The sequence below is a fragment of the Balaenoptera musculus genome, chromosome 1 (assembly GCF_009873245.2).
Source record: "Balaenoptera musculus isolate JJ_BM4_2016_0621 chromosome 1, mBalMus1.pri.v3, whole genome shotgun sequence".
Lineage (NCBI taxonomy): Eukaryota > Metazoa > Chordata > Mammalia > Artiodactyla > Balaenopteridae > Balaenoptera > Balaenoptera musculus.
The window spans coordinates 52,306,699-52,331,342 of record NC_045785.1 but is presented as its reverse complement, the minus strand read 5'-3'; the positions used below and the strand labels follow the sequence as shown (position 1 = coordinate 52,331,342).

Here is a 24,644-nt window from a genome sequence, read left to right as displayed (position 1 = left end):
TTACCTGAAAATCATTTAAACTTTTTTTTTTAATGCACACATTAACAATTGAAAAGTTTATCAACCCTAATAAGAAATGATAATTTAATAAAAGCGCAGAATCTTTGGATTGTTTAGTTCTATAATGCAGTTAATAGGAGAGGTCATGACAAAAATTTCTACAGGCAGCTAGCTGAGTACAGTAAAGTGAAAAGGGCAAGTTTCTTAACTTTGAGCATCACCGACTCCTTCATCTATTAAAAGGGGCAATAACGGCAACCATGGGAGGACTGAACGGTGCCTAGCACAATGCCAGCTGCTTGGTGCATGCGTGATAAATGCTGGCTACTGTAATTTTTCATATGTTACATTATGCTCCTACCAGGGCTAACATCATGCATTTAATCCACTTACATGCCAGTTAGCTTATTTCTATCTCAGGGCTACAGAATGTACTCCAGCCCCACTTATCTGGAAAAAGTGTCCACTGCACCTCTAGAATGGATGCTTAGTTCTTCTAACGTGGGGAGGTAGGCAGCGCCGTAAGGAATGGTTAAGGATTTTGACTCCATCCTGTGGTCTGAGTGTTACGTCTTTCAGAAAGGTGTGCGGGTGAGGAAACACGAGCTGGGGGACCCTTCCCTCATCAGCCAAGGCAATCTTGAGACACAGACCCTGAACAAACCTGGATTAAAGATCTGCAGGAGGGAGGGGGTTCTGGATGGCAGTTTGGCCAGAAGCCATGGTTCAGCTGACACAGCCCAGTCCCACTCTTGCCAAACAGTGTCAGTCAGCATGAGGGCATGTGTGGGTGAGTCCTAGAGCAATTACACAGCAGCGTACAGGATCGAAAAGCATTCAAGAGCCGAAGGATACTATGCCAGGCATAAGCAGCACAGCCCTCTAAACAGGGACAGGAAACAAACCAGGTCCCTCTGTAGATTCAGTGTGTGGTCTGGCCATACCCCCTGGCAATCCTGAAGGCAGGTTGAGAATTCCCTTGGCAACCACGTGTGGTAGACTGAATGGAAGTCTAGTCAAGTTTGGAACTGATAAGGCTTGGGCTAGAAGACCTTAAAGGGACACAGAGACAGTGGAAGAAGGACGAGATTCTGGGGATGGTTCTGAGCAGTGTGGGCCTTCACATACAAACCCCCAGGCCTCAGGACACTGACAGTAATGAAGACTAAAGGTACGTATTACAGCAGCAAGGGTAGAATAAAAAAGGTCTTGTGCACCAATCTTAAAAGGGTTTTCTTTTCACTCAGGAAGGCTATGATTAGATCCCAGTAAGGGCTCTATGAATGAATGTGTGCCCCAGTAATGCCATTAGGACAGTTATACTCTAATACATATACTCTATATTACTATTATTATTAAAATCGTGAGAAAAATGTACGATGATGATCACCTTTTAAAAATCTTTAAAAAAGTAAAAAGATATACATACAAATGCATTTTTATTTGTCTATGGCAAATAACTGGTTCATCAGCTGTGCTAGGGCAGTATATACCCTCCAAGTTAACAAGGCAATCTCTCCAGTTCACTGGCTGGTACTCTAAGCACACTTCATCACATGGCAGCAACTTCGCCATTCCAAGTCATAACTGGCTGCTCATAATGCTTCATTCTTTACGGTTCTGACCCCCTACACCAGGACATCCCAGCATTAACCAAGGGTTCCCGACTGTAGACTTCTAACACCCATGGTTACCTTCCTGCTGTTTTCCCTGTCTAGTCTCAGGTTGTAGATTTCTTCAAGTTCCTTTGGGCTAGTCTCAGAGTACAGATTCTAGTGCTACACAGACTTAGCTTAACCTTTTACCCACTTGTTTGACTTTGGAAAAATGACTTAACTAGACCCTCGATTTAACTCATTTGTAAAAATGAGAGTAATTTCTTAATCTCACATGTTTATTGCAAGGATTAACTTTATGTAACATACATGAAAATCTAGCACAGTGCTTGGCGGATAGACTCTCCCTCCACCCTCAGATCCCCTGCCCACACCTTGTATCACACTTTCTGGATTTTTAAGAAATAAGAACAGACAGAACCTGAGCCTGTGAGATCAGGATGGCTTGGCTTGCTTGACCTGACATCTTGTCATGAGATTGACTTGCTTACTCGGTCAAGCTTGCAAGACTGTAATACAGTGAATGGAGGGTATGAACTTGAAATAAAAATATTTATTTTTACTCCACCTCATTCCACAAAGAAGTTGATGCAGCTTGAAACCAATTTCAACAATGTAAATTTTATCCACCAGTGGTGTTTTGAAGTTGAAGGGGGATAAAAAAATAAAATTTTAATATTTAGTATATTTTTCCTTGGTATCGGGACCTAGAACACCATAGTCATTGTAGATACGCTTTTTTTAATGTTAGCCAGAAACTTTTATTTTAATCCATTAAGCACAATAGGCACAATGTCTAAGGCCTATGATCTTTTCAAGGCCTGCAAAGTTGTTTGAAGCGTGATGAAAATTATTATTATTAGTTTTTTGAAGTATAGTTGATATATGACATTATGTTAGTTTCAGGGGTAATATAGGTATGGTTTTAAATAAAAACAAAGAGATGTTTTTGTGGGAAGGCAACAGTGTGTGGGGGGGGTGTGTGTGTTTACATGGGGTGGAGGGAGGGAGACTTAGAATCCTATACTTTCTCCTTGGACTGTCTGGATTATGTCATAGCAAAAATACAATCAATGACCCTTTGATCAATGGAACAGGGTGGTGACAGGTACTCTTAATTCACTGTTGTTGGTGATTATTGACAAGCTGGTAATGATCATGCTGCACAGTGTCACTCATGCTAAGGGCATTAGCATTCTTTAAAGGTCAAAAACAAATTCTTTTAAAACTCAGAATTTCTTAGAAATCCGGGAAGCCTCAATTTTTTTAAAACAGGTTCACACTATAAACTAGGGACTATGTGAGACACTCAGGATTTCAGTTCTTTCCCTATGTCTCACATTAAAATGATATTAATTTTTCCTGATCTAAATTCTTGGCTGTCAAACAAACTACGTGGCAAAATTCTTCCAGTGGGAGTATGAAAAGGAGATTCTGAAAGGTATTTATGTCTTTAGGAGGCCTAAGCAAAAGGTAAGCACAAACCCAAGGCAAATCTGTACCAAATCAAAGCAAAATTATACTTACTCTGTGACACTCTTACTAGCTCAGTCACACTAAAAACCCCTGATGTGACAAAACTGTCCTGGAAGCCCAAATGTCCTGGGGAAACAAAAACAAAAGAAGCGAAGTGTCATAAATAGAAGACATCTGACAAGAGAATTTCAAATATTAGTTTCACTGTGATTAAAAAATGTGAAGTCTAATTTCATATTCTGCTCTAGTTAGAGTCACGTAGGAGGGTATAGTCATTTAGTTGCATAGATGGTTTTTTGGTTTGAATCTTTGAATCTGGAGGTTATGGAAAGCTACGACACAACAACTGGGTGATTTTTGAAATGGTTAAAAAAAAAAGTTCAACAGGAAATCTGAAACAAAAGACGATTTAAAATAAATGGTTACCTTGGCTGACCTCTGAGACCTTCACAACTGGGATGAAAACAGCCTACCTAAGAATCAGCTAGGATAGCTAAATTCCCTAACAGTTTTTAAACATTGTTCTCTAAAGAAACATCTGATCGGGATTAGCTATCCATTCCTTCAAACCAAACAAGATTTAAAGATGTTCCCCCTTCATTTCTACAGGCACCATAGCGTGAATCCTTAAGAAGTCAGACTGCAAAAGACAAGCCCCAACCCTTGAAACATAAACACAAATTCTTTTGAGCACAAATAAAACTTTATATTTGTTTTGAGACAAGAGTTTTTTGTGGAGGGGTGGGTTGAACCTTATTTTTTGAGAAAAGATAATAAATTAGTTGTTCAAAATGACTTACTCTTTGATTTCTGTATCTGCTTTATTTTTGCTGGATATAATTAATTTCCTTTAAGATATCTGATATTACATCTAATTGTCAACTACTTATTTATTTTTATGGTATATACAGGAACATATTTATAAATGGCAAGGAATACATAATTTACGAATGTCATTTCCCTCTCTGCCTCTAAAGTTTTCTGATTCTGAGTCTCACAGGTAGAATCTAGTTGAGGGATCTGCTTATAGGGCTAGTGTAATCTCCTGCTTTAAAATTAGGGTCAAGGAAAAGTAGTTGGCTGAAGGGATTTTTTTTTTAAATAAGTGTTCTTTGAAATAAGAAACATACCTTTAAGAAATGCAATGTAAGAAACTGGACTAGTCTGAATGAACAACAAACAATCCATAAATAAGATTTATGTTATTGATAAAAGCAAGATTTTGCCCACTACTGAAAGGAAGCAAGTTTACCTGTGGCATAGTTTATGCACCAATAAATTTGTTAAATATCATGCACATAAACACATGCAAAAAAAATCACCACGCTTTGTAGAATTATAAATGGACCTACAAATTATTCTTTTTCTTTTGGTTACACTGGACTTTTGCATAAGAAAGATGTTTTGGCTGAGAATTAAAAGACAATTTTCAGTCAATTTTTATATCAAACATACAATCTATGATATTTTAGATGAAGCGGCTCTAATTTTTAGAATATGCAATAATCAGAACTTGCTTTTTAAAAATAAAATGGCACGATGTGTGGTGATGGATGTCAACTGGACTTTATTGTGGTGATCATTTTGTAATACATACAAATTGAATCGTTGTGTTGTACACTTGAAACTCACAGAATGTTTATGCCAATTATATCTTAATAAAAAAAAGAAAAAAAGAATCATGTAGATACACCACAATTTTTTTAAAAAGGCAAAATTCATTTGAAGAAGTGCCTAAGAAATTTCACCTTTTAAAAAAACCCACACCCAGGTATTTAGTTGACTTCTACTTGGTAAGTGCCTGAGGTGTTGCCTCTTGGGTTAAAAGAACTGAGAAGTAAAAATAAATAAATAAATAAATAAATAAATAAATAAATAAATAAATAAATAAATAAATAATAAATATCTCTAACGAAGTCTTGGCAAAACAGCATAATATCTCTTTCTACTGTGACAACGTTAACATCACATTTATCCCACAGACCATAACAAAGGAAATCCAACCACAACGTACGATAAGTTTGACTTAAGACCCATATAACAATAGCGAGGAAATTCAGAGCTGAGTGGGAAAATCTGGGTTGATCTCCAGCTCTTGCTCATCTCTGTCTGCGTCACTTGCTTGCGGGCTGATACTTGTTTCAGTTCCAACCTGTGAAATTCCTTATTTTAAGGACGACTTAAAATGAATTTCTGAACAGAGTGAATGTGAACGTACTTTAATCCTGCCACCGGAAAAAGCAACCAATCTATTTTGAAGACTTAGTTTAGTTTAGCATGAGGACTTGGGAGGGGGAAACCTGAGGGCTCATCCATTCAAACCATCATCCTCTCCTGATTGTTCCTTTTCTTTTGTCCACCTCTACAATGCTGGTGTTCTCCAGCATTTGTGCTCATCTCTCCTTATATATATATTCCCTATGTTATTTTCTTTATTTCCATGATATCAGCTACCAGGCTTGACTGTGATATTTGTGAAACTAGAAAAATGTTTGCTTGCTTCACCACTGTATTTAATACTTGGGACACAGCAGTTAGTAAGTGTGTGCATATTTGTTGAATCAGTGCATGAATGAATCTATAGGCCAATGACTCTCAAATCTTTATCTTTTGCCAAGATCTCTCTCCTGGGCTCCAAACCCATAAATCAAAATGTTTATTAGATGTTTCTATCCAGATAGCCCACGGGTATCCTCAGACCCAACATGTCCAAAGCCGAGTTCCTTTTCTTCTCTCCAAAAACCTGTTCTTACTCTTTTGAATTCCCTACTTCAATGAACCATCCACTGTTCATCTCATTTTCTATGTTTGGTGTCATCCCTGAATCTTGCCTTTTACAAACACCCACATCCAACGAATCTCCACTGATTCCATTTCATACTGTTTCTTCACTCCATGTATATCTCCATCTCTCCCTTCCAACTGTGGCCCTGGCTCTTCCTACTTCTCACCAGCATGATGGGACAACCTCCTACATCCTCTGTCATCAGTCTTGGCTTCTCCTCTCGTCTGCTCCCCACTCTGCAGCCAGAGCTGTCTCCCTGATGGGCAAATCTGATGATTCATTCATTTATTCAGCAAATACTCCTTGAGCACCTCCCGTGTGCCAGGCATTGGGCCAAGGGTTTGAGACACAGTCCCTACCTTCAGGGAATTTACAGTCTAGGATTAGGCACAGCTGAAAATCTAAAACAAATGAATTATTTTAAAAATTATAAACGGAATAAATAATACGAAGGAAACAAATAAGAAAAGCTTTAGAAACAGTGGTCAAGGAAGGTCTCTCTTAAGAGCTGACATCTGAAAGATACTAAGGAGACAGTCCGGAAATGGAGGAGGAAGAGCTCTTAAGGCAGAGGGATTGACATGTTCAAAGGCCCTGAGGTAGAAAAGAACAAGGTGTTGAGGAATCTGAGATAAACGCAAAGCGTTCAGAACTCACTGTCCTGTCAGAAATCTTGCAAGAGCCCCACAGAGTGTTCAGGGTTCAGTACAAACTCCTTCACTTGGCGTACGACCTCCACACCCCCTCTGTTTTCCTCTTCAGGCTCATTTTCTATCTCTTGTCTTTCTCTTCCAGCCCTACCTCTTGGCTTAAGGGAATACATGCTCCTCCCTGAATTGCCTTGTCCTTCATACCCTTTGTTTGGCCACCTCCTACTTGTCCTTTAAATTTCAGCTTTGTTGTCATCTCTATCAAAAACCTTCCCTGGTTACCCCCACTGCTGGCGAAGACTTCTTTTCTCTTTTCTCAATATTCTCCTTGTGTACTAAGCTCTAACCTAGGACTTAGCACACTGAATTGTAATTTTGTCTTTTTCTCACATTAGACTGTGAGCCCTCTGCAGGGAGAGAGAGCATCTTCTGTGTCTCCAGCCCTCCAGGTCCTAATGCGGTATCTGGTATTCAGCACGCACTCCAGACATGCCTCTGAATGAACACGACTCAAATTGGGTTCAATATGCTTTCTTTCCTTTTTTATAAAAATGTTAACCGAACTTCTTATTTCTGTCTCTTTTTCTCTCTCACCTCTAGCAATGAAATCAAGCCAACGTGCACCTGAAAACTATTAAAATGAACTATCCAAATAGTTCCTCCCAACTAAACAGGACAAGGAGAGGATGGGCAAACCCCTTAGACAAAGCTTCCAATCAAGACGGTGCTATAAGTTTCCCTGATAAGAAATGTCTGGGGTTGTCCTATTGTTGTGATTGTGGTTAATATTTTTGGCAGACCAAATAAAAACAGAGATAAAGAGCAGCATTATATAATGGACATAAGGGGCTAAAAAACATCTAGTCCCACACTAAAGCTAGGATTTTGTGTCACCCTGAAAGTCACTGCAAAAATAGCAATTGGATCCTCCTTCCCCTTCCAGCCACCTGCCTCCTAAAGCCTATTTTAATAGAATATGTGTAATTTAGAAGATCAAATATATGTCAACGTACAATAACCAGAAAAATAACAATAAAGGTAGAATTATTTCACAACTTTTGAAGCAACCATCCCTTTACAGTATCATGAGATTATCAGATTGTCTTGACTACTTCATGTTTATAAAATGTCCCCAAGGAAAGGCCAGTGTAAACACTCCATGTAACTTTAAATGACTATGAAACTGGTTTTGTTCCTTCACCAATTACTTGGAAACCCAGTGATGAACTCTAGAAGAAGATAGCAACGAGAAATGAAACCTGAGAAATGATGGAAAAAATGACATAGCTAGTGTAATTACTAAGCAAACCTGAGCAGATTAGTATTTCGTTCTTACTAACACAAACCAAATCACAAAAATGACTTTCAGGGAAATAACACCAATCTTGGTGTTCTACTTTATTGCAAGATGAGAGAAAAATAGAAAAGACAATAAAAAGGCAAATTCAAGTACATAATTCAGAATTCAGATGTTAGCATTAAAAGATCTTCAGATAGAAAGCTGATTAAACATTCCCAAAAGGTCCCAAGATTTATGTTTTGAATAGGGCCTCTCAGAAATGAGTGCAAAACATATACTTTTGTTAAGTATGTCTTAGGTGAAAGGCCAGACTGCACACTGATCTAACTCTCTCCAATTCTGAACTACTGTTCAGGAGCAATTGTATAGGACATTGAAATAAGGAGCAGATTCTTTTTCATTTTAGATAAAATGGCTAAAATAGTTCCCTCACTGAAGTCTTGTTCAATGAATTTCCAATTAGAGTACAGGTTTCAATACCTGGAGTCAGTCATACTCACAGTGGGGAGAGATTAGGCTTTCTAGAGAGGCAGAAATATAAAAAGCTAAATTCTGTTATGCGTGGTTAGGGGAAGCATCTCTCTTTACCTTGATGATATCAGCAGTTATTATGGAAAATGCCATTATATGGGAACCAAATCTTATCTCATGAAGGGACTGCATGTCTATCTACCTCTTAAAGGAAAAAAGTTCGATTTGCAGAGACACAAGTAACCTTGCAGAACCTTCAGAGGTTGGGGAAGAAATAGACAAACCATCTGGAGGGCTGGTCTTTAAAGAAAGTTGAAATGTCCATGAAACAGAGTTAATGTACCTGAGGAGGAAAGTTTATACATGAGGTGGTATGTTTGTTTGTCCTGTTGGAAGAGCAAAGGCTCTCAGCTCTAAATTATCAAACCTCATCTGGCCAGTGGATGTAGGCCAACTGCAACATACAGGTCATTTCACCACAAAGAATGTACAGCCCGCCTTCCGTATAGGGGGTGCAGAACCTGTGGATACTGAGGGCCAACTGTGCCATTTTACACAAGGAACTTGAGCATCTGAGGATTCTGGTATCCACGGTGGTCCTGGAACCAACATCCATGCATACAGAGGGACGAGTGTATCTCTAGTCTATTCTCCCATGGTAAATATGGTCCCGTCACTGGTAAGCCAGGCCAATGTCTGGGACTTTTCATGCTTGGGTCTGGGCTCCTCAAAGAGAAAAGAGCTCCCTCGTGGTCAGGCCATCTACATTCCATTAAGTACTTGGGACTGTCTGTGACATGAAGACCCTGCGCTAAATCCCGAAGACACTGCTCTCACAGAACTCACATTCTCCTGCTCCTAAAGAAAACCTGACCTCATCAACTGTTCCTCCCTGGAATTTTCAGTCCTCCTTCGGTGAACTCCCCATTGGCTTATGAGCCGCGTGAGGGGAGGGAACGTGGCTCCTTCTTCTTGCCCGTCCCCCCAGCTCAGTCCATACTTATCAGCTGTGCTCAGTCAATACTGTTGAGTAGAGCTTCAGCTCAACTTGCCTTCTGTCATAGGCTCTTTCTCTTTATTTGACAGTGATTTGTTTTCCTGTTGCCCTTCAGTACTCCCACAACAAACCAGGTAAGAGTAGGCTGTGTCTCCTGATCTGACAATGCCCACAGGGCCCAGCACAATCTCTGGTTCTAGGTATGTAATGAATACTGATTCAGTGATTCAGATGAGCGCCTTGAGATACCCTTATTTAGTAGCCCTCTAAAGCACAATGTAAATTATTTTAGCTTATGTCCAGTCACATCTTCCTTCTACACTTTTATTTTGGAATATCTTAGAAAACAGGTTGGTTTTTTTTTAAGGTGGGGTGGAGGTATATTTCTACTGGTCCATTAAGCCCGAATTGTAAAATTTTGGTCTGCAGACAAAGACAGAGCCCATGGGATGGGAAAGCAATAAGACAGAGGAAGCTGGGACCCTGAATGACGGTGTGAAGTGGAACCCCCCTGCCAACTTACCCTGTCATCTGGAACAGTTACAAAAAGAAAAATAGATTTTAATGTACTTTAACCACATTATTTTTCTGGTCTCTGTTACAGCAGCCTAGTACTTAACCTAACCAACATAAGTGCCAGTCTTTCCCTTTAGAATTGAAAGTGCCACAGATTAGCAGCCCAAGGGCCAATTTCAGTCTGCAGACACATTTTGCTTGGCTAGCAGAGTACTAATTTTTTTTGTTTGTTTTTTTTTGCATACAAAGGTTTTTAAACTGAGCGCAAGCTTACAAATATACCACACTCCCCAATACTCTTTATTGTACTTTATTTATTTAAATGTTCTGTAAGGCCCTTATATGCAAAGAAATTTGTGATGCCGGCTAGGTATCTTTTCTCCACTTTAATCTACTAGCACAATAGGGAGAGAATGCATGGATGGTTGGTGTGTTTTGTCTGATAATAAAGCCATCAGTATTTCATGATTTCTTTGAGAATTAAGTTTAGATTTCTTAGCTAGGTATTTAAAGCCCTTCAAAATCTGGCCTCTAATATACCTTCTCAGCATTTCAGGTAGTAGTTCCAATACCACCCAAATACATATTCTCTGTGTTGCAGCCAAGATGTCCCACCTGCTCTTCTCCAAATACTGATCTGTTCCATCCTCCATATCAGGGTTCATATCAGCACTTCCCAAACCGTGCTATGTAGAATAGTCCCCCAAAATGCTCTACCACAAACGAATTAAAAACAAAGACACAAATACATATTAAATAAAGATTTCCATAGTAAAATAAGTTCAGAAAACATTATCACACCCACCCTTGGAGAATGATGAGGAAAAATTACATATTAAAGCCTCTGAAAGTTCCTGCAATAAACAAACTTTCTTAATATCATTTAACTCACGATTTCCTAAATAATTTGACAAGGATACCATTTGTTTTTGGCAAATGTTGTTCTGTTAATACACTACTCTGCTCCTTTTCCTATTTTCCCCATTTGGTTTATGTACCAATGTGCCAAGGGGAAAGCAGAATCTGAACTCTCTGAGCTAATTAACACATTTAAGGCAAGGCTCAAGGATATTCCACATCTTAACTTGCAATCACTTTAAAATATCTACATTAGGGAAATGGATCAAGCTGGTAACAGGTATTATAAAGTTAAGCTACCTAGCTGAAAAATTTTTCCATAGAACAACTCTAGGTAGCATTAATTTTCATCAAAACCATAGCTTTCATTTATTCAGTATTTACTACGTGTTTGGCACTCTGCTAAGCACTTTAGTCATATTAGCTCTAATTCTTCCTGCAACTCTGTGTAGTTAGCAATATTCTGATTTTACAGAAAAGGAAGCTTAAGCTCAATGAGGTTGACTTGCCTAAGGTCACACAGCCAGCGGCAGAATTAGGATTAGAACACAGGTTTGTTTAGTTATCTTTATATAATGAATTTTATTGCATTTTAATCCAACAAATATAATGCTAGAGACTTGATTATCCAATCTAGCCCAGAGGCCTCATCACATCTTTTTACCAATTCCTGCAGTTAATAAGGGAAGAGTAGTATTTCATTAAATTAAATTTCATGGTTCGACTTCACATAAAGAGGGTTTATGAGTTTGAGTTACAAGTGATTAAGCATTTAATTAAAGGACTATGTCTAACAGATATCAAAACGCCTAAATAAAAAGTGAAGAAAGATTTTTACCTATTTGTATGTTTAGAAATACTGGATACATGACATCACAGAACGAACTGGAAATGAAGGGAACTTAAAGATCATCTAGTAATGGAGTAATCATTGTGTCATAAAGAATTTTAGACTAATAAAATAATGAGGTTTGATTTTTTAAAAATAATTCATTAATATGTTTGCCTTCCTATAACTTCACCTCACTTAGCCCCTGGAACAGGCAGAATAAATCTAATCTCCCTTCCATTTTGCTACCCTTCAAATATATGAAGACAGTCCCTCAGCCCCAGTCTCTCCCCCAGGCTGAATATTCTTCCTTTCATTGTTTCGTCATGTCAGCAAATTAATTTCCCCGTTGCCCCTAAACATTTAGAATTATACATTTATTATACCTATAATAAGCAGAAATAGATATTTTGCAAGTGGACCCAACTACAAATTAGCTTTGTACAAGAACAGAGAAACACTTGCTTTAGGGAATTTTTTTTCAAAGCACCGTAAAAAAAAAAAAAATTTAAAGAAAGAAAATTTTGCTTCATGTAAGAAAAAGTAAGTTCCAGTATATTAGCATAATAAGATTAGTATTTTATAAATATTTGAAAATTAATGTTGTTATTTCTTAATGCATCATAAACTTAAAAGTATTTCTTAATTAACCTGGTTTTGAACTAAAAGGGGTTTTTAAGCAACCTTATTGTTTCTATGTTCTGAATCAAATTTTTCTCTAAACTTGGACAGTAACAACTGTTAATCTGCAAACAGATCAAGCTATTTGTAATAGCTTCAGTTTCTGCTTATAAACTCTTACATATACTGGAGAAAAAAAATAAGGAAATGCATTCTCTGAATACATCAGAAACTGATTATCGTAAATGAAACAGACATGAAACTGTATCACCCGAGGGCTACCCTGGTTTATGGATGTAAAACAGAAAAAAAAAAAAAAAATTAATGCCCATCATTCTGTTCTTCCTTTTTAGGTTTAATTCGCATTGCTGTGAAAACATTCACAGAGAGCCCTGCTTGGTAAACCACCTGAGGACACATGCAATGACAAGGAAAGAAGATGACCAGGGGCCATGTGCTAATTTTAAGACACTTAACACTGATTTTGGTTCACCAAGCATGGAAAGAAAAATCACTGATGAACTGAAGCAATATATTTTAAAAGAATTCTTACAATGACTTGTCCAAGACTACAAAAAGAAAAAAAAAAATACAAATAGGTAGGTGCCATTTTCTAAATATATAATAAAATTAGTTAATGTTTAGAACCACAAAATACAAAGAGCTTCCATCTTTTTTAAAGTCATTTTTTTGTGCAATTCCTACTCACCCAGCAATTACTTAGCTGCAGATGCCATAATTCACAGCACTTATTAAATTATAGGATCTATATTATACATTTCTGCAGATACCATGGCATGCCACAAATTGTGCAGGCCACTAGACTTTGAAGTTTGCTGGCTCAGCACAAACACAAAGTATTTTAGAAGTAGCAGAAAATTCTTTGTGAAATATAACAAAATGAATTAGACTGTTCAGGCCATGTCGTGTTAGCACAACGGGGGAACACTTTTAAGACTTTAAAGTCATGTAATACAATTCTAGCCTGGATTTTTCTTGTTAGAAAAAGTAGAATGGGAGTGATTGGAAGAGAAAAGGGCCAATATTTGACAACAGAAATCAGCATAACCTTTTAACTGCAGCAGCCATGGGTGACTGCCCTTTGACCTTGAAAGATTATGTGGGATTTCAATGACAACAGCTGGAAGTGAGCATGTGTGAATGGAGAACACAGATCTGAGGCCTGGTACAAAAGGCTGCACAATCTCTGCCCAGATCAGAGTGCTGATTAGAAATTGTTTCCTGGTCCTGGCTTAATAGAGTGTGATAATGAAAGTTTTTTTTTTTTAATTCTTCCAGCAAGAAATCATTGGTAGATTTCTTCCATACCCACTCTCCCCTTTCAGCCCCTCAAATCTTCTGGGCCTGCATTTATAACAGCCCCATCTTTCTTAAGGACATAGTTAAAAACAAAACTTTGTTTCACAAGCTACCTCTCACAGACAAAATTTCTTTAAGTTCCTGACTTCTTCTTCTGAGTTTTAAAGTAACCTCTGGCATTTCACGCAGGGTATCATTATTTTTTGTTTAAGGATCTGTCATACACACACACACACACACACACACACCACACATGCACACACAGACACAACTTAAATGGGAGTTCAATGAAAGCAGGAACTGTATCTATCTCATCTTTTTAATTCCACCATTTATACAGTGATTAGCATATGGTGGGTCCTCACTATATGTATGACAATGGAACACAGAAATGAAGTATTTATTCTTATCCATTTATTCTTTTTATTCTTCTTGGGATATAAAGGTAGGTTCCTACACAAACATTTAATAATATCACCTTTTTCTTCAACCATTTTCACATATAAATTAGCAATTTTTTGTTACATCTTTAGGTATGTTTACCCGACAAGAATTTATGAAAAAGATGAGTAATTACTTCCTTTCAAAGATAAGGTAACTTAACCTAGTAGATATAGAGATTTGACTGCTTGGTGAATGCGGTCATTTTGATCCATAAGACCCTCAATGAATGACATTCATTGAGCTGAAATGTACATAAACGGATGCAGGTGCAATCTCAAATTCCTATGTGGGATCCCCATACTTGCTGACATCGTTCTGAAACCACCCGAATGATGCCACATGATTACTGAAAGGACACTGAGTTATGACTCATTTATGTTGTTTTGGTTTTACCATACACTCTATCTTACCTTCCATTGCTCTGGGTTTTGCTAATTTCTCTAGCTCTGGATTTTGCTAATGACTCTAGTTTCTATATCAAATGAGCAACTCCTTAGCTTCAGTAGAAGGTAGCCTTTCCTTTATGCAAATAATACCCTGAGTTGGGCAAAAACCAACCTGGCTGTGCGGTGTGAGACAAGCAGAGGCTGGTGAAATTGACTTCCAGAGCAGACACGGGTTGTCCGCCTACATCCTTCTATAGCAACTCTAGATGTTATTCCAAACAAGCCACGGGACAGATTGTTTTTCAGAACAGACCGAATCCATTTGCTGTTTCAAAATTCTATAAACAGAGTATTAAGGAATTCAATTCCCACAGCAACTATATGGGCGTTGGCTTCAGTTTTATGGGAGTTTCTGCCAAGCTCACATACTTGTAGAACTATTGGTTTAGAGTGTCCTTTGCAACCCAGAGCAGGAGGGATCATTGCTTGTGATCTCAGTTCACTTTAAGGACTGGGTCTTGCTGGTGACAGGTACACATGATAAATGTTCCAGAAGCCTGACCTAATTTCCCTTGAAGTGAGTGTTTTGCTAAGAACATTCCCTCAAAGTGTCAGCTTGCAACCAAGGATTCAAACCTGCCAGTGTCCATTCTTCTTAGCGAGTTATTACCATTGCTTTGAAAGTTCACTCAAAAGAAAGCTAGTTCTGCCTCACTTATCAAGCTTCTTCGAACTTACTTTTGCATTTAAATAAGTTATATATCTAATGTAAAATAAGTAATTATCAAACATACTCAGTTTCATAGTTTTTAGTTGTTGGTGATCAGAAAAACAAAACACTCTAGGCTAAATATAAACCAAGGTGAACTTGCAATGTGTCTTTTCTCTTGTAAAGGGATCAATATGGCAACATGTTCATTCATCTTGTCTTTCAAAAATTATATTTGCAAGGTATTATTTACATATCATATAGTAGTAGGGAAAATATTACAGAAATCAGAATCCCAAATGTCCTAAGTCTCAGTTTCTGTAGCTGTAAAATGGCACTAATGGTTGTACCTACTTTAAATTTGCTGCTAGGAATAATGAGATAATGCATTTAAAATATTTGGCCAAGAACCTAGAAAACAGAATGTGTTCAAAAAATGATAGCTATTATTATAACAATAAATCTATTCTTTATATCTTAGATGTTGATCAGATAGAAAAATTTTAAAAGAAACAGGTAGAAATAACTATGTTCTTTTGATGTGGAATAGTAAATAATGTAATATCGATATAAAAGTTGTATATACAAATAAAAATGATGATATAATTTATTTATAATGAATTTTTGAGTGGAAATGAAATTATTTCTAAAGCAAGCAGCAAAAAACTTATTAAAACAAATCCTCTAGTATTTCTCAGGTTTTCTAAAGTGAGAGAAAAGCAGTACTTAGTCCTCCCAATTGTTCTAAATAAACTGAGTGCAAATTTAAGGAATCTGATTCCTATATTACTTATAAATATATCTATTCAGAGTATTTGTAAAAATATAATTATTTATAATTCCTAAATAATTTTAAATACAGATTTATTCTTTAAATGCACCTTAACTATCTACATGGGCCGAGCATTATCCTAGGGTATGGGATACAAATTTTGGTTTCATATCTTGGGGGTGATAACTATAGAGACTCAACCAAAAAATGGACCCTAGGTCAATTTTTTTCCAGTAGATCAAGTTTTACGTAATTTTTCAATAAACAATATTTAGGAGTATTTAGAGAAAGAGAGAATGAAAAATGGCACACTTATTTTGCCAGTTACATTTTATTTTTTCAAAGAATTTTTAAAGAATTTTGGTTTGCTGAAAATTCTTATTGGTAACTAAATGCAAGCTGCATGTTCTAGAAAACAGGTATTTAAAAATCTAATTTTGTTTTTCAGTATTTTTCAGATGAAAACTATTTAAACTTTTTTAAATGTTAAAATCCTTCGGATGGCATAAAAATGCCTACAAAATAAGCAATATTAACATCGAACGTAGAAATACCTTTTTGAAATGAACTACCCTCAATCCAGGGCCTCCATACTTCAGCGCCTTACTTCAGCATAGACAGAGAGCCATCAGAAAGCATCATTAGAGGAAGGGTCTTAATTCCTTATAGCTTTAAATCAATGCTAAAAGAATTTGTCCTTTTAGGCAGAAGAATGATGAACATGTTTCCCTTTACTGACCTTGATCACTGAAGCTCTTCATGATGCAGGCCATTTCCTTGATTTTAGGGAAAACAGAACCTTTGTATGACTCAGAGAGTAACCAGGTACGTCTTAGACCTGGCTTTAGCTAAGCCAGAGCACTGAGTTCTCCTTCGAATTTCTGCAGTGTTTCTCCTCAGGGTTATCAGCGTTTTGAGAGGGATTCCTTCCAATGTCCAGAACTACCTTGTATGCTGTGTAGGACACTTAGCAACCCTGGCCTCCACCACTGAATGCCAGCAACATCCCCTCCTTGTGAGAACCAAAAATGCCTTCACACGTTTTGAACTCCCCTCAAGGGGGGACATTTGGTCCTTTGGTGAAAAATATTCTCTAGTGTATAAACACTGTCTTACAGATCTCATTAGGTATTTGATACTGTGTAATTTTGCCCACTACTGAGCTGACTTATTTGTCTCTATAATTAGAATGCAAACTCTTGTAAGCCAGGGACTGATTCTTACAATTCTTTTGAAATTTCACTTCCTCCTCAGTCCTGCCCTCTACCTCTCACCCTTATCCAAGTATCTACTTCAGATATTACAGTTAGAATTTGATTTTTTTTAATTATATCAAAAATACTATAAGTTTTGTTTTGTTTGGGGGGCTCTCTTACATATGGTCCATAAATATAAAACACATTTTGGCCTTTCTGGAAGAGTCTTGATTTCAAATATTGGCTCACTGGTCTGTATGTGTACGTGAACATATTGGCCAAGCCTCTCTGATCTCCTCTTGTTGCCAAGAAGATACATTCACTGTTAATAAGCTCCCAGGAACCCCACAAATAGTTTGTTTGTTCATGACAGTGTCATTGTACCTCAAGTCCACAGACTCTACAGAAATATGAAGTAACACGTAAAGCTTGAAAATAAACATTCATTCTGCTCTCTGCTCTCAGCAAAAGGATGTAGGTGAAATAAGAGACAAAGGGCCAAAATGACCCAAGTCCCTATTGCTAGCACCAAACCAACTACACTATGAAAATAAACCAAACTAAGCAACAACAGGCCTACATGCTGTCAACCAACCAGGAATTGCAATGAGTGCCTTTGTCTCAAATGTTTGTTTTGAAGGAGGGCAGCTCCTCCAGCTCTCTCATTTTCTTCTTTAATCATTCTGATACTTTATTGAATTTTTCCAAAAGTAAGAGCCAAGGGCAGCTACCCAGTACCTGTGGCATGGAAGTCCTTCTGCTTTGTGATCACCAAGGTGCACTCCATTAGCTCCTTTCCTACCCCTAACACTAGGGGAGCTGTAAAATCTTCCCAGTTTGTAGAACAGTCACAGGGCAGGTGGGAGCCCTGTGTGCACGCATGCATACCCGTACATATATGTACATGTGTTTAATTTCGTTTACTCCCTCAAAAACCAACACAGAGAAAAGCACTTTCTTTTCAGATGTAAACTGTCAGGGGCACCAAATAATATATTTTTCACTAATGTAGGCATTTCAGGTCTTCAATGTCACCATTAGCAACAATACCACGAGAGACATGATTTGTGGCTAATTTGAACATGGAGCTCTTCTGGACACAGCTGGTGAAGCCAACAGCATTCTGCTCTGTTAATATAGTAAATCGTTTGACAAAATCAGTAAGCTCAATGGCCAATTTCTGAGGTTCCAGCTACTATCAAAAGGGTTAGGGAGAAGTTAAACGTAGTTGTTGTTGTTGTTTTAAGGTGCTTTAATTATAAACCTAAAGTTTTCTCTATAACCTGATTCATTCATTCAACAAATCTGTTGATGCCAATCTATGAGCTAAGTCTAGGTGATGAACTTGGAACAAATATTAACAAATTCCCTGTCTTCAGTTTAGCAAAAATACCTTTCAAAGAAGAACTAGTAAGAAGACTGGATTCACCTCTGCAAGACCCAATTCAAATGTCATCACCTTCTGATTTCATTTCTGTATCCATAGAGCATCACAGGCCTCTACATTGTAGGCTCAATAAATATTGACAGCTGTCTGAGAGAAGATGAGAGTGTAAGTGATCAAACTTATGGGGATCAACAAGGATAACCCTATGGCTAGGGAGCCAAGTGTATATGTTGGCAGCAGGGGAGATGGCAAGTGTTACTGTAGATAAAGGTTGTCTTTTTTAATTTAATTCTATTTATTTTTTATACAGCAGTTTCTTGTCATTCATTTTATACATATTAGTGTATACATGTCAATCCCAATCTTTCAATTCATCCCACCACCACCAACCCCCCCACCACCACTTTCCCCCCATTGGTGTCCATACATTTGTTCTCTACATCTGTGTCTCTATTTCTGCTCTGCAAACCGGTTCGTCTGTACCATTTTTCTAGGTTCCACATATATGCGTTAATATACGATATTTGTTTTTCTCTTTCTGACTTACTTCACTCTGTATGACAGTCTCTAGATCCATCCACGTCTCCACAAACGACCCAATTTCGTTCCTTTTTATGGCTGAGTAATATTCCATTGTATATATGTACCACATCTTCTTTATCCATTCGTCTGCTGATGGGCATTTAGTTTGCTTCCATGACCTGGCTATCGTAAATAGTGCTGCAATGAACATTGGGGTGCATGTGTCTTTTTGAATTACGGTTTCCTCTGGGTATATGCCCAGTAGATAAAGGTTTGAAAGGATGATAGGGCCGAAATTTGTAGAGTTTCAATAAATTTGGACAATATTCTGTAAGTAATGGTCAGTCTTGAATCATAATTTAATGTATTATTATTATTATTATTTTTTAACAACTTTACTCTTTTTTTTTTTTTTTTTTAAGAAATTCACAGTCTTTTATTTATTTATTTATTTATTTATGACTGTGTTGAGTCTTCGTTTCTGTGCGAGGGCTTTCCTTTCTCTAGTTGCGGCAAGTGGGGACCACTCTTCATCGCGGTGCGTGGGTCTCTCACCATCGCGGCCTCTCTTGTTGCGGAGCACAGGCTCCAGACGCGCAGGCTCAGTAATTGTGGCTCATGGGCCCAGCTGCTCCGTGGCATGTGGGATCTTCCCAGACCAGGGCTCGAACCCGTGTCCACTGCATTGGCAGGCAGATTCTCAACCACTGCGCCACCAGGGAAGCCCATTATTATTATTATTAGGGGAATGTTGTCCATAGCTTATTATTTATGTTTATAAGACATGGTTCTTTCAGTCACCAGCTTTGTGATCTTGAATAAGCTAATTAAACTTTCATTAATTTATCCAGACAACATATGTTGAATACCTATTTGTTCCAGGCACTGTGGGAGTCATTGGGGTGTATATCTTTGACCTTTAGGTACTTGCAGTCTAGTCGGGGAGGCAGGCCAATATTTGGGACAATTACAATACAACCTGATAAAGGCCCTGGTAGTAGAAGCAGACTCTGAGAGCACAGAGGAGGGTCCTAGACTAGTCTGGGAGGGTTAAAAAAGCCTTCACGGAAGGGAAGTGATGTCCTGTACCATCCCCAAAGACCAGCAGGATTAACACTGAAGTGGAGGAAAGTGGCACAGTTTCTCTGTGGGTAGAAGAATAACAATGGAGTGACGCTAGTGAATGTTTACTGAGTGCTCACTACATGCCAGCTATTCTTCTCAGCTTTTCATGTGTTATTTTCTTATAATCTTCAAAGTGCTATGAGGTAGGTACTCCTCTGTCCTCATCTTACAGATGAGGCAATCGAAGCACAGAACATCATCTAAGCCAAAGGTCACACAGATAGTAATTGACAGAGCTGGGATTTCAACTCAAGCAGTCTAACTGAAGAACCCATGCTCTCAACCATGGCACTGTCCGCAACTGCATGGATAAGAATATCTACTCCACAGGCCCAGGCACTGAGAAAGGGCTCAGCAGATGACGACATGATTATAAACATCACTGTCATCAGTGTAGACATACAAACCCCTGATCTGCAGATCTGACTACAGTAGATTTCCTTCCCACCAGATGATGGACTCAGTGGATTCTGCCCAAACTGAAACTCCAGCTTTATAGTCAAAGGGAAGTGTCCTTCACCAAACAAGCCCGTGGGAAGGTTATTTCTTCCATATCAGTACCACTAAAACCACGAGTTCTGAAAACAATTTGTATCCTTTAACACCACTTCCCTCTTACATCTTCACCATACATATGATTTTGATCCATCCTTGACTACTGCTTAATTTACTGTATTTTTGTTCATATGTGCAAGCTTAAAGCAGTGCCAACTTAACAGTGGAAGCTGTGAGTTAGCTGTCACTTGAGGGACAGAATTATTCTAAAAGTTACAAGTTTTTTTTTTTTTCTATCAGTTGAGACTTTGAATAAACTTTATTGTAAAGAACTTCCAATCTGAAATTTTTTCAAGTAAAAATGTTGGGGAGGGAACCAACAGTGAATTACAGAATGCCACTAAGAACCACAATTTCAGAACTCATGTGGCTTTGCCATTCAAGTTAGGTCATAAAGAATTCTAATAAAGAACAAGCTTGGAGCAACGCTGATATCTATGTTTTCACCTGAGAGCCCGTTAAGGGATGTGGACACTGCATTTACAAAGGTCTGATGTAGATGAAAGATGAAGGAGATTATAAATTTCTTGCTTGGCCATGGTTCACCTCCATGAACCCTGTTGCCCAACACTCAAAGCGCAGGCCAATTGTGTACCCACAAGTTTACGTAGCCAGGCTTATCATTATCAGATATTTACTGGGTTGCCAGTGATATAAAGAATGCAGGCGTTACTGTGCAGAAGAGGTAACATATGGCTCTCCACACCTGGATGGCAGCCAACCTCTAGACAGAAGTGGGCCGCCTCTCTTCCTCAGGGAGGCAGCATAGGACAGAGCCTAGGCCTTGCTGCCAGGCAGACGTGCACTCAGATCCCAGCCCTTCTCCACGTGCGCGAGCTATGCAAACACTTTGAGCCCCAACTTCTTATTCTATTGCTGGAGCAAGGATTGAATGAAATAATGCAGAGACCCCAGCAGAGTACCTGTAGACATGGGAGACCAATGCAGTGGGTACCATTTCCTAATATTAAGCTGATGCTATGCCTAGGCACCTAATAGTTCAAAGACGATTCCAAAGGGATGAGACTGAACAGTCTGGCAGGCCCTTTCTTAATAGGGACACTACTGGCATTTTAGGAAAGTTAGTTCTTCATTAGATGGGACTATCCAGAGCATTATAAGATATTTAGCGTCCTTAACTCCCCCCTTTATTATTCCCCATACACTATAGGGCAGTAAGATGCTTCTTCCCCAGGCATCTTCCCCTCTACTTGTCACCAATACCCCCCAAAGCATGAGCACTACCTGCTCCGTTGAGCTTGGTTAAAGTACTGAAGAGCTCCTGAAGAGTATTAAGCTTGCAGTAATATGATCAAAGAGAAGGTGAAAATGGCAGTTCTAACTGGAAGGAGGTTGAGCCCCTCCACTTCCAGGGGTCTTTCCCCTACTTCAGCACCATGGTCTCATCCTTGTTAAGGCCTGACTTGTTAATAAAGTCTGATACCACACCTGTACTACAGAAAATGTGGCCACCAGCCCAGCACACTAAAGAGGTTTCCAAAACACAAAGAAACACTGAATGGATTAACATTTCACCTGAGACACATCTTGACTGAGCAACTCCAACTGGGTCTTACTTTGTAAACCATCTCCGTCACAGGAAAACTCTAGGCATTCTTCTGTGTTCAAAGCAAATGGACTTAAAAACAGACTTCCACTGTATTAAAAAGTAAAAAGGAAGCAATTGCTTCTATCCATGCAATCATTCTAAGAAACAGAAAAGAAGGAAACATCCACCTAAATTTCCTAAAGAAAACCGTTGAGGTTTTCTTTCACTCCTTGAACTGAGGAGAACTTGGACCCAAGTCTTTACATACATAAACCTTCCTGTGAATTTTCCTGGCTTTCTGTCTCACAGTTGAAAACCAGATTTAAAAAAAAAAAAAGATCTAAATCATGAAAAGATTTCAGTAAGGAAGAATCATGTATAGATTTGTGGGTCAGGGAGCTTTTTTGGTGGGTGAGGGGGGAGCTCACATTTTGCCCAAAATAGAAGATAATGGATACTGATATTGAAGAAAGAGCTCAAGACTCTGAGATTCGTGGGAGTGAAGCCAGGGAACACGAATTACCCATCTCTTCACATTCAAGCCAGATGAAGCCCCCCTGTAAGGACTGCCTGGCCCTGGCCTCCACATAATTAACATAATGTCCAGTGTCAGAGCTCAGATGAAAGCAGTAAAGGCCTTGTAAGGAAAATCAGAGAAAAGAGGAGGAAGATGGGGAAACTCCACAGAGAATTCACAAAGAGATAATGAACATTTGGTCTCTCTTCTGATGATCATGCAAATGGAAAATGGTTTGAGAGCCAGGCCCTGCAGTATAGATTACTAAAGAAGAGTGGGATGGGTTTCTCATGGCTTCTGTAGAAATGCAGGGTTCGAGGACCTTTACATCAACATTGATTCTCAGTCATTCACAATAATTAAGTGTGGGTCCTACTTGGAATACAGCATGGAGTGTCGCCACCAGGGCTGCTGAATCAAGACAGTCACAACAATAACAATAGCAGGAACACCAACAAGGATCGTTCATTGAAGACTCACTAGGTACTTGACACTACAGCATAAAAAAAATTTGAGAGTCAGGCGTTGACTTCTTTGCTTCCTAATAGAAAACTAAGACAGAAAGTTTGATTTGCTTGAGGTCATATGGTAAGTAAAAGACAAAGCCAGGGTGTCAACCTATATGATTCCAAGCCCATCTTCTTCCCACAGGGACACCCCCCTCATTACACCACAGCCCGCCTTTATGCAGAACTACAACTTACTACCCCCCCCCCCCAGCTCACTAACATAAGACAGTCCCATGTTACATATAGCCTTGAAATCATGAACTCGAATTATACACACCTGGGAGGGAAATCTCATCTCATTCATTTTAAAAATAAATCTTTGCTCTTTCCTGTAGTGTAACACTAAGTGAGACCTCAAGTAGTTCTTATTATCAATGATGATGATGATGATGTCTTATGGATTTTTTTCCATTCATTTAATCCCTTGACTCAAGCACTAAGATGGCAAAGCATATGAAAAACTGCATTCATTGTTTTGTTAAAGGTTGTCACTACCACCTGCTTTCTACCATTACCAGAAAGAAAATGTGACTTCCTTCTTCTCTGTCCCCCTCTGCAACATTCATATAGAGATAACCTGGCTGTTACTGCATTTTTCCAGCTTAAAAATTTAAAGCCAATAAATCCCAAGTACCACCAGGTTATTCTGCTAGACTTGTCCTTCATCTGGCTCAGCTACAGGAGGGGATAATGATCTGTCATAAAGGTAAATTCATTACCACGAGATAATATCATCATACTCCTACTGCCCATTTTCACAGCCAGCCACACTCTCTCTGCGATGCTGTATCTCAGTTCTCCAGGGAGCAGTTTACCGCTGACATAATAATAATAATAACAACAACAACCTACATTTATAGGGAAGACAAGACTGCCTATATTTTCTAACTCTTGACAAAGAATAGCTCCCAGTTCTACTTCAGATGCGTCGGAAAATCTGGAGTCTTTAAAAGATGCCTATAAATGGATCTGCTAAAGGTTCATAAAAGTTTCGCTATCACAAACAGGTGACTCAATTGCCAACTTCCTTGTGCCAGGGAAATACTCACAGTGGTATTACTCCAGAGCAGCTTCATACAAACACAAAAAGGAAACACGATCACATGTGGGTCCTGGAAATGATTCCTTATAGACTACTGGCTGATTCACTTGGGCATTTGGAGCACTTATCCAGGTGACTGATTTTCCTTGTGGTTTAGAAAAATCACGTTTTCTGGTGTTGGATTGTGGTATGGTTATTGTAGAATGCCTAGATCCTTCCATATTCATGCCACCCCACTGGATTTTTTTTTTTTTCCTAAAGACACTGCTGTAGGCTAAAATGGGTAATCTACTCTCCATTAATTAACCCAGTGCTTTCTGGACGCCTCCTGTGTGCACAGTACTGTGCATATGGTAGAGGAAGGCAAGATGAACTGGACAAGATCGGCCCTGAGAAAGACACACCAGGGCAGGGTCATTCCCCAACCCTGGCATGGGGCAACTCTTCTTATATCCTGAGAGGTTTGCATTCCTGGGTGTGCAGGACAGGCAG

At 38.6% G+C, this 24,644-nt stretch overlaps 1 protein-coding gene across 5 annotated transcripts in view; it reads right to left on the bottom strand.

The window, feature by feature from the left end:
- NFIA (nuclear factor I A) overlaps window positions 1–24,644 on the bottom strand; it is a 376,875-nt gene that overhangs the window by 139,053 nt on the left and 213,178 nt on the right. For 4 of the 5 annotated variants that reach the window (XM_036855592.1, XM_036855586.1, XM_036855614.1 and 1 more), the window contains exon 4: window positions 3,144–3,218. The exons of the other annotated variant lie outside the window; for it this stretch is intronic. In XM_036855592.1, coding sequence (XP_036711487.1) covers window positions 3,144–3,218 — 75 coding nt within the window. The remainder of the gene's footprint in view (window positions 1–3,143; window positions 3,219–24,644) is intronic. 5 annotated transcript variants of the gene reach the window in all.